At 42.8% G+C, this 10549-nt stretch overlaps 2 protein-coding genes across 5 annotated transcripts; one reads left to right on the top strand and one right to left on the bottom strand.

The window, feature by feature from the left end:
• Positions 1–212: 212 nt before the first annotated feature.
• On the bottom strand, positions 213–2280 carry LOC111861890 (microfibrillar-associated protein 1A). Its single transcript, XM_023846834.2, has 3 exons — positions 2094–2280; positions 1921–2005; positions 213–1794 (listed from the first exon to the last, which is right to left on the bottom strand). Exons 1-3 carry the CDS (start codon positions 2187–2189, stop codon positions 1544–1546), a joined length of 432 nt encoding a protein of 143 aa, XP_023702602.1. The 5' UTR covers positions 2190–2280; the 3' UTR covers positions 213–1543.
• LOC111861891 lies at positions 1539–10541 on the top strand. Of its 4 annotated transcripts, XM_023846836.1 has the most exons (5): positions 1539–1597; positions 2699–2836; positions 3578–3709; positions 4185–4252; positions 5470–5593. In XM_023846836.1, exons 2-5 carry the CDS (start codon positions 2705–2707, stop codon positions 5519–5521), a joined length of 384 nt encoding a protein of 127 aa, XP_023702604.1. In that variant the 5' UTR covers positions 1539–1597; positions 2699–2704; the 3' UTR covers positions 5522–5593. The 4 variants fall into 4 exon arrangements, with proteins under 4 accessions (XP_023702604.1, XP_023702606.1, XP_023702603.1 ...); XM_023846838.2 differs by lacking the exons at positions 1539–1597; positions 5470–5593 and adding an exon at positions 9987–10541 and having other exon boundaries at positions 2684–2836; XM_023846835.1 differs by lacking the exon at positions 1539–1597 and having other exon boundaries at positions 2684–2836.
• Positions 10542–10549: the final 8 nt, after the last annotated feature.

Here is a 10549-nt window from a genome sequence, read left to right as displayed (position 1 = left end):
ATTTCTCAAATAAGTTAATGTCTTGAAGAAAGCAGTCTTCTCGGATGTGACGCCGTGTAGAAATTGTGGTAACCGACGTGTCGGAGGAACGTATCGCCTTCATCTTCAGGGTAGAAGACAAGAAGAAATCCGCGAGCGAACCAGCAGAGCAGGTGCAACAGACTGAGTCCAGTCGAGTAAACACAGCTGTATAAGAGAAGGAGAGAGGGAGTGTGGCTACATAGGCAAATAGTAGAGAGGGGGAGAGGAAAGGTCTGGTGGAATGGCCAGCAGGTAGTGCACCAGAGCTGGTATAGAGTAGGTGTTAGGAGGAGAGAAGGGAAGATTAAATTGATACATTAACTCTGTAGCTCGGGGGGCAGCGATGGACTTGTGTGGCCTACAGGTCTGCCGTATTTCGGAGGTTAGTTGAAGGAACAGATGAGAGGCTTCCATGACTTTCTGAGACAAATCCCCACCTCTCTGTTCATATTGTTGGGATGGAGTTCAATCTCAGTGGCTTCCCTAATCATGCGATCCATATAACGGGTCTAGGTGGCGAGGATGGAGGTATTCTGAAGCTGAATGCGGTGTCCCAAATCGATGCTATGTTCAGCAACATCTGACTTGTCTGGATGTTCGAGACGGATGTGCCGCTGATGCTCCTTCAACCTCGTGCCCACAGAACGGCCTGTCGCCTAATATAGATCTTGCCGCACTCGCATGGGATACTGTATACACCCGGTGTCCTTAGTCCCAGGCTATCTCTGACCGGCCGGAGGAAACTAGATCATTTCTTTGGAGGCAGGGCCATTGATTTGATGTTGTGTCGGGACAGAAATTTGCTAATACGGTTGAATATAGTCCCGACATAAGGCAGGTAGGCTACTGAGTCCTGTTTATAGTCCAGCCGACTGATGTTCGGATGACGGTTGACAACTCTGCGGATCTACCGGTTGTTGTAACCGTTCTGCCTGAAAACGTCGCCCAGGAGTACCAACTCTGCATGTAGGTTGTCTTGACCGCATAGAGCTCTAGCCCTGTGCACCAATGTGGAAAGTACCGCTTGCTTGTTGGATGATTGGTGGTGTGACGCAGCGTTAAGGTAGAGGTTTGTATTGGTGGATTTGCGGTACACTCTGTGGTCCAGAGAACCGTTGGGTCTCAATTTCAGTCCCCATTGTGAACTGAATGCACTGGTGGATACTATTTAGGTAGTTCAGGAAGTCCTTAAGATCTACAAAATGGGGACAGTATTTTCAAGACATAAGTCTGAGACCAAGAGCAAAAGAATTACTGCATGGCACAGTGGCCCACAGAACCCCCTTAATTTCCAAAGTTGCTAACAAACTGTACATTGTCTACAACTCTGAGGGTATATCACAGCTCAGTAGGCAGCCTATGCAACAGAAGTTCTGTGCATTTAGAGTCCTTCAGTACGATGATCTTGGCTCCCACTGTACGCTGAAAATAGAATCCATTTATAACGACGTACCAACCTACATCAGTGATAATGAAGAGCCCTCACAGATTCATCATCTGCGCTACATACATTATAGTAATGTCATTCTTGTGAGGTAGCTACACTGCCAGTTTTTACAAGATCAGATTTACACAGGTAAGACAGTTTCATGCAATACCTGTAGAATTTAGGTACCTTTAGTGTGTACTTGCGGCGCTCCTCTGCCATTTTCTTTGCCTCTATCTCGGCCTGCTTCTGACGCACTGCCTCTCGCTCTTTCTCCATCACTGTGACTCTGTCCTTCTTCCTAACAAACACGGGTTTCAAACGTGGACCCGCTTCCTCTTCAGAGTCTGATAAAAACATGAAAAATTGCATCAGTATTTACTCTAGCTGTAACTGCACAAATTAGGGTAATTTTTGCTTATACAAATCTCACTACATTCCTGCCACCTTAATAATTCCCTCATCTCACTAACCACTGTACTCCTCATATTCTGACGACTCTGATGCACTCTCATCTGGTGAGTGGCCTTCCTCCTCTTTGTCCAGTACCTCCACCTCCTGCACAACAAAGCAGGAGATACAGGAATGAGAATATGACAGCAACACAACAAACACAGCATGGCTTGTGCATGGCTGCCGACCATACCTCGTCCTCTTTGTGGTTCAGAACCTTCTCACGTAGCATCTGCCTTCGCCGTTCAATCTCCTCATCACTCAACTCATCCTCCTCACTGTCATCCATTCTGGCAATCTGACGCACCTCCTTCTCCTTATCTGACACCCCCACATCGAGGATCTCCGGTGCATGAATATGCCTGTGTGTCAGCAAGACTTGTTAGGTATCATCAGAATCTTTACAAGAATGGCTTTGTGTGACAATGTTTGCCTGAGTTTTCCTACTACTATAAACTTTTGAAAAGCTTCTGTCAAACAGTGTAATAAATTTCTCTCCACAGCCAACAATGACTAACCTATCTCTCTCCATCCTGTTCTCATCTTCACTCTCTTCTTCATGGTCATCTTTCTTCCTAGTTTTCAGCCTTCTTAGTCTGGGATCATCCAGGTCTACCTCTCCTGTTGCTTCCACGTCTTGTTCAACAGCTTCTGCTGGCGACACAGGCCGACCAACAAGAAGTCCCTGTTTTTGTTTGATAAAATCATCTTTTTCAGACTCTTCTTCGCTGCTTGACATAGGTGCATAATCAGGTCTTTTACCAGACACATAACGATGCACTTTGACTTTCTGCACAGAGCAGCATGGATGTAGTGTATGAGGGACTACAGCATGATAATAAGACCGAATGGATGTCTTCGCAGAACGATGTTCAGCTCACACCAACTAAAGAAGATTTATCTGATTCACTTGTACCTGTTGTTAAACAAGAGGAGGCAAGTCATGCAGTTGGTTTCATTTCTCTTTGTACTCCACACTGTCCAGACGCTGTGCAAGAGTCAAATGTATACAATGTTGTAAAGTAGATTTACTAGTAACTAACACATATGAACTAGAACTATGACAATTTGAACTTTATATGTGTTTTTGCTAACACAGCTAATGTATATTGTCACATACTTGCATTATGTGTTAAGCAAACATACAAGACCTTTGAACTGACTTTGGTAATGTGATGACTGCCCTCACACTCACCCCCCTATGTCACAGCATTATGTACAATATTGCACCTCCAGGAAGCAGTAACAGCAGCTTAGTCTTATAATTTATACTGCCTCAGGAATGTCTGTCAATCTTTTGTTGTATTTCTTATTTGAAATTAGGTATTGCATTGTACTTGACAGATTTCTTCCTCTCCCCACTTCAATTACACACTGAATTGCCTCAGTGGTATGTGGAGTTGTGTTATCAGTGACATATACATTGTAGCATCACTATACAGTTTTGCATACTGCAAGTTGTTTTCAGTGTAGGTAAGAGGGTTGAATCATTTTCTTGCAGAGTTTTGTCATGATTCTCCTCAGTGCTTCCAGCAATGTAATAGGATAATACCTTAAATATGTTGAGACCATTTGTTTTTACATCCACCTTAACTGGTTGCTTTCCCTCATCCTTATGAGACTGTGTAACCTGTGCACATGGCAAAGGGATGCTGTTATTTGCATCATTCCCTGCAGAATGTGGAAACAGTAACTCCAGAAACCGAATCAGACAGTGAGGCCAAGCTGATGTCGTCTGTGAATGGTGATCCATTTGTTGATGTGAAACAAGAAGAGATATCTGAACCATTCAGTTTTGTTTCTGTTGAGGTAAGGACTGCTTCATGTTGAGGGTTTGTGTACATCAGATTTCAATGTGCAATGTTGAAGGCAGTTAATAAACTGTAAGACATAGAAAATTTGTAAAAATGCAAAAGTTGAAACATCAAGCTTTGTCCCCATCAGGATGCTGCCTTTGGCATCCATCGCCCTGATTCTAGAGACTGGATTCTGTCTTCATCCTCCAGTAAAAGCCTTGAACATTGGTCCAAATTGATGGAGCTAGTCCCTGTTGCAAGAGTCAATGCCAGAGTAGGCTTTACACCCAATGACAGAGAGTCTAGTCTCTGAACTGTCATTAAAAAAAAGTTGATGGATGTCCAAAAGAATCAATGCATTAATATACCATTGTCACAGACTTTTAAATCTTATTTGGATTGTCACTGCTTTCTTTTTATACACTGTGAATCTATTATTCATTCTCATGTGTTTACATATCTTTGTTCTGATAATAAATTGTATACAGGAGGAGCTGCTATGTAATGGTTCTGAAGTAGTAAAGTTTGAGATGGGACCAGATCCACCTGCTGACAGGTAAGATCACTTCATATCTTATATTTGTTATCAAAATATTGTAACGTGTTTCGTTACTGAATACGCCGTAGAGATCGTTAATTGGTATATTTAACAACCTACAAATCACGGCTACAATTAATTATAACACAGTTGCGGGGTTTCACACTTTATAACCCTAATTGCAATAATCTGTTAACAGTGTTGCAGGGTTTCACGATTTATAACACTATTCGCAAATCAGTTCACTCTCTCTTCAGTAGTCTACACGTTTACAGTAGGGGAGCTATGTATCACTGTATCACACACTGCCAATTACACAATTACACACACGTCCGGTTCTTCTTTCCGCGACGGCTGCTATACTCCAACTGTAGTTGGCTGACTGGAGAACTGTTGATAACACACTCGCTCATAGGCTTGCTTGGAACTAGCTCGGAACTGAGCTCGGCGATGGCCACATTACAACTAACTCCGCAGGCAGCGCAGCTCTCTTATATAGAGGCTGTGTGGGCCTGTTACATGCCACGTCACAGCAGGAAGCGGTGCCACGTCACCGTGTTTGCGTATAGCCTAGCAACGCTGTCACCTCGCGCCATCTTACGTCACCGCGCGTTGCGTTACAGTGCGGAAGGGGGGGAGGGGAGCGCTGACTCATCCGCCACGTCACTGTGGCCTGAGTTGCCACGTTGCTGCTGGGTAGGGAGGGGTTCTCCGTTGCGCAACATGTCACACTGCTCCCTCCTTAAGGCTGTTCGTCCCGAATAGCCTAACGGTGCATCCCTGTTAATTTTCTTTGGAGGCTGTTCTTGCAGCATCTCCTGTTTCGGCTACTTCTCGCAGCGACTATCATCCGGCCGTTACAATATTCTTGTAATTAATAAGTGGGAGGAATATAATTTAAGAATGTATTAGAGTCACTGTCAAATGGGTCCCAACAAATTCACTTTTGTATTTAACTCTGTCAGTGTGGTAGCCTCTTGTGCCCATACCTCTTTCATTGTTTCAGATGAGGTGTGTTGCATACAGCTTTGTATAATTCTGATTAAGTGAATCTGGGAATGTACAGTTGCTGTAGTAATTATAGAAGGATATCACTGCTATCAACTTAATACAAAATTTTATCCAATATTCTTCTCTCAAGGTTAAGTCCATATATAGATTAAATTATTGGGGATCATCAGTGTGGGTTTCGACGTAACAGATCAACTACTGATCAGATCTTTTGCATTCGTCAGATACTGGAGAAAAAATGGGAGTACGACAAGACAGTACGTCAGCTATTCCTAGACTTCAAGAAAGCCTATGATTCAGTTAGGAGGGAAGTATTGTACAATATTCTGACAGAGTTTGGGATATCCATGAAACATGTTAGGTTGATTAAAATGTGTTTAAACAAAACGTATAGTAAAGTCCGTGTAGGTAAACATTTTGTCTGATAAATCTTATATCTAGAATGGTCTAAAACAAGGAGACGCTTTATTGCCAGTCCATTTCAACTTTGCTTTAAAATATGCCATTAGGAAGGTCCAGGGAAACCAGGTGTAACTGAAATTAAATGGGACACATCAGCTGTGGGCCTATGCCGATGATGTGAATCTACTGGGTGATAATGTAGATACCATAAAGAAAAACACATACTTTAATTGATGCAAGTAAAGAGGTTGGTTTAGAAGTAAACACAGAGAAAACTAAGTATATGTTGCTGTCTCGTCAGCAAAGTGCAGGGAAGAATCATGACATAAGGAGAGGAAACAGATGTTTTGAAAATGTGGTTCAATTCAGATATTTGGGAACAATGAAAACAGATCGAAACCTGATTCAGGAGGAAATTAAGAGGAGATTGAACTCTGGCAGTGCTTGCTACCATTCAGTCCAGAACCTTTTGTCTTCTCGTTTACTGTCCAAAAACATAAAAATTAGAATATACAAAACTAATTTTGCCTGTGGTTCTGTATGGGTGTGAAACTTGGTCTCTGACATTAAGGGAGGAACATAGACTGAGGGTGTTTGATAACTGGGTGTTGAGGAGAATATTTGGACTGAAGAGAGATGAAGTGACAGGAGGTTGGAGAAAACTGCATAATGAGGAGCTTCATTCTCCAAGTATAATTAGAATGATCAAGTCAAGGAGGATGAGTTGGGCAGGGCATGTAGCACGAATGGGGGAGACGAATGCATATAGGATATTGGTGAGAAAGCCAGAAGGAAAGAGATCACTGGGAAGACCAAGGCGTAGGTGGGTGGTCTAACCGCTCTCTGTAGGATCCTTTATGTTGGGCGTCACTTTTCCTCTCTTACCGTCCTTCTGGACCCTTGGTTGCTGGTTACAGTTGCTCCTCTAGCCATTCCCTCTCACCTGTTGGTACTCCGAGTTTGCAGGTTGCTGCTGCGTCCTTCTTATCCAGTTCTGCTTCCCTTTTTGTTGTTGTGGACAATTGTTTGTGGGATATGGGTTACCGGAATGCTGGGCGCCAGTAAGCTTACTGTAAAGGCTTACATTTTGGGAAAAAGGGAGGATGAACTGGAAACTACAGGTGATAGGTACCGCATTCTCACTAGAGCGATGAGATTCTGTCTCAGGGTGAATACGGGCCTCGCGTCAGCGGGAAAGATAAAGAGTGTTGTAGCTAGGCACTACCACACACTGTTTAATTAGCAGATCTTGATATTCACGTACATGTAACAGCACTTGTTGCACTCCCTTGAAACGCCCTGAAATCACTCAAACGCTGGCGACCGGATCCCTGGCTAGGTATTTAGTGACTGCTTCTTTTAGCACAACACATAGAATTACACTTTCACTTAAACTTTTAACACAAAGTAAAATTAACATTAAATTTTGAAGAGTTATTCAGAGATTGTTCCTGCAAACACTTAAACATAAATTTGGTTTAGCTTTGACTTTTTTTAAACCAAACTGCCAGTGACACTAGTTTTTCTGCTGTACCCTTGGAGGGTTGTTCAGAGACTCCTTTTGCAGACTGACTCTGCTTCAAAGCAAGAAATCTTCACGGCTTCAGCTCCGCCTCCAAGTTACTACCCTAATTTCGGCTGACTGGAACAATTCGAATTTAGGGAGTTAACCATAATTCTCAGTGCTCCAATCACCTAGCTTTAATTTGGGACTTTGGACCTTAAAGTCCTAACGTCGTTTTTGACAGCTGCTTGAAAAATTATACCAGTAGCGTGGGTTGCTGGCCTTCCCACTTTTGACTTACGGGGTTCAAAACCTGTCAAGTGTAACTTTACCAAAGGATCCCGCCGGTCAACTTTCGAACTGAATTTCCAAGAAAACTCTGCGGGGTGCTTCCTGCCTGGTCTTTGTAGCAGTGAAGCAGGTCCTATTCTTGAAACCAAGAATCGGGCTAAGTCACCCTTGAATGTTCCTTGCTACATCTTATGTTTAATTACTATAAAAGGAATAATGATTACAAATAAACCTGGTGGTGTCAGTGGTACGGCTACAGTGGACAATATTAAAATGGATCTTAGAGAGATAGGATGGGATGGGACAGATTGGATTGATCTGGCTCGGGATAGGGACCAGTGGAGGGCACTTGTGAACACGGTTATGAACCTTCAGGTTCCATAAATTCTGGGAAATTCTTGAGTAGCTGCAGAATTGGCGGCTCCTCCAGAAGGGCTCAGCACCAATAGTAAGTAAGTAAGTGACTAGTCTCTCCAGGTTCACATGACTAACAGTGTGAATCCCAGTCTGCACTCCACTAGCCATCATGTCACATAGGATTTCCTTACCATGCTGTCAAACATGAGAATTCATATCACAGAAACTCAGTGAAATGTTTCAAACTGAATCTTTCTTTACAACATAAACTTGTAGAATTGTCACAGGTGACCTGCTATGTCAATTCAGAGTAGGGATCCAGTATTTCAGATTCCTTTACCTCCATCATCAGTGAGTGGTCTCCGATGATAAAAGCAGAGAAAGTGTCTGAATTAGCGGCGGCCCAGGTTCGATCCCGGGTCTGGTCAAGTGGGATTTATGATGGACAAAGTGGCGCTGGGGCAGGTTTTCTCCGAGTTCTTCAGTTTCCCTTGCCAATCTTCATTCCATCAATTGCTCCACAATCACCCTCACCTATCATCTGGGGCTGGTACAATAGGCCAGAAGTGGCTGCAATAGAAGGGACTTAGTCCCACCCCACTAGCAATAAAAAAATAAAAGTGTCTGAATTAATACAGTTGTCACCAAAGAACTATATTTCCATCTGTAAAAATTTTAATTACTTCAAATCAAAACCTGAACTGCTTTAATTGAAAATAAGAAACAGTATTTCCTCACTTTCAATTGTTGATGTTGGACCACAATAATATGATTTGTTGCATTGGGCAGTAGTATATGGATCGCGGGTGCATATCATAATCCCACATATTGTACCAATCCTTTATGCACAGTATAAAAAGTCATGACACAGGTGACAAAGCCTGAAATACTGTAGGCACAATATAAAACTCGGGCCACGAGGAAAGCACATACTTGATGCTTATATACTTATATGCTCATCCAACTCCATACACTTAAATGCTTTAATTTTAGTGTTTTATTTTGTAGGGTCAGTGAGTTCACTCTGCTACAAGATTGTACTGTACGTGATGAGACTTACAAGTGCAGAGTGTGTAGTAAGTGTTTCTTAAAGCATGGGCTTCTCGAGTCCCACACTCAAACCCACTCAGATGAGAAACCATTCAGGTGCAAAATCTGTAATAAAGGTTTTACACAACAGGATAATCTTGCTGCTCATGCTTATATTCACAGTGAAGATAAACCTTACAAGTGTGATCAATGTGGAAAGAGTTTTACCCAGCCTTATCATCTTGTAGTTCACACCCGTATACATGTTGGAGATGCACTATTTCTATGTGATGTTTGCACTAAAGGATTCATTACTCATGACCACCTCTTGGCTCATACTCGACGACACCCTGGTGACAAGCCATTCAAGTGTGAAATATGTAACAAATGTTTTAGCCTTCGTGGAAAACTGAATGTGCATCTTTGAACTCACAATGCAGATAAACCCTTGAAGTGTGAAATTTGTAACAAATCTTATACGAAGCATGATCATCTCATGGCTCACATTAACACCCATACTGGAGAAGCAGTCTACAAATGTGAAGTTTGTCCCAAACATTTTGCACGTAAACGCTCCCTCATGGTTCATAAGCGACTGCACACATGAGAAGGTCCTTATAAATGTGACATTTGTTGTAAGAGTTTCACAGTAAGATTGGACCTTGCAACTCATATTCACAGTCGCACTGAAAACAAACCCTATAAATGTGAAGTGTGTGGTCTGGGATTTGCACAGTGTGGGAGGCTTTTTAAACATACCTTACATCTTCATAATAATGATAGACCTTTCCAGTGTGATGCATGCAATGAATCATTTACAGTTCATGAGCATCTTGTAACTCACAGTTGCACACACATGCCTTAAAAATGTTGTACTTGTGCCCATTAGGATATGATTCAATGGAACTGTTTCTAGCCTTTGCAGTCCAACCTGCAGATAATACATGTATATATTATGTGTGATGTTTTCTGCAAACTATTGAACTCTGTGGATACATTTTATCTGACAGCCCGGAATGGATGCAATTTGTGGTGTGGAATTGTCTGAATTTGTATTTTTCTTTTGAAATAACTCCCTTTGTACCTTACTTACTTTGTGCATTACACCTATACTGGAGTCCCTGTTGTGACATTTTATGTATTTTATGTTTCGCGCAGACCTTTCGCATCGCCAAATCTTCAGTGATAATGGTGTGCACCGTCATCTTATCAATGCCAACACGATCTGCAATCATGCGCACACTTAACCGACGGTCTGAATTGAGTACGTCACGCACACGTTGCACGTTGTCGTCGGTTCTTGACGTCGACGGCCGTCCACCGCGGGGCTCATCCTCCACACTCTGTCGGCCACTTTTGAAGAGCTTGTGCCACTTAAAAACTGCAGTTTGTGACATGCTTTCATCCTTGAACACTTGGCGAATCATGCCCAGCGTCTCCGTACCCGATTTCCCCAGTCCAACACAAAACTTGATGGCGTACCTCTGTTCAATCGTTCGCTGCATTTTGCGCTTCACCGACTCACTCGACAGGGGTCCACTGAAAACACGGCCTGACCTCTATGAACGCACTCAGGCGAATGGCACTTGGCGCGTGTTAAAGGTTAGACCGGTTAGACCCCCACTACCACGCCTGCGCGGTGCGAGCGTGCTGCGGTGTACAGTCACTTAAGGGAAAGATTTTTCCCGATACTTTTTATACGGACCTTGTATGACATGTAA

Source organism: Cryptotermes secundus, unplaced genomic scaffold, assembly GCF_002891405.2.
Source record: "Cryptotermes secundus unplaced genomic scaffold, Csec_1.0 scaffold3089, whole genome shotgun sequence".
Taxonomy (NCBI): Eukaryota; Metazoa; Arthropoda; class Insecta; order Blattodea; family Kalotermitidae; genus Cryptotermes; species Cryptotermes secundus.
The sequence above is the reverse complement of the archived record's forward strand: the minus strand, read 5'-3'. Positions and strand labels throughout refer to the sequence as shown.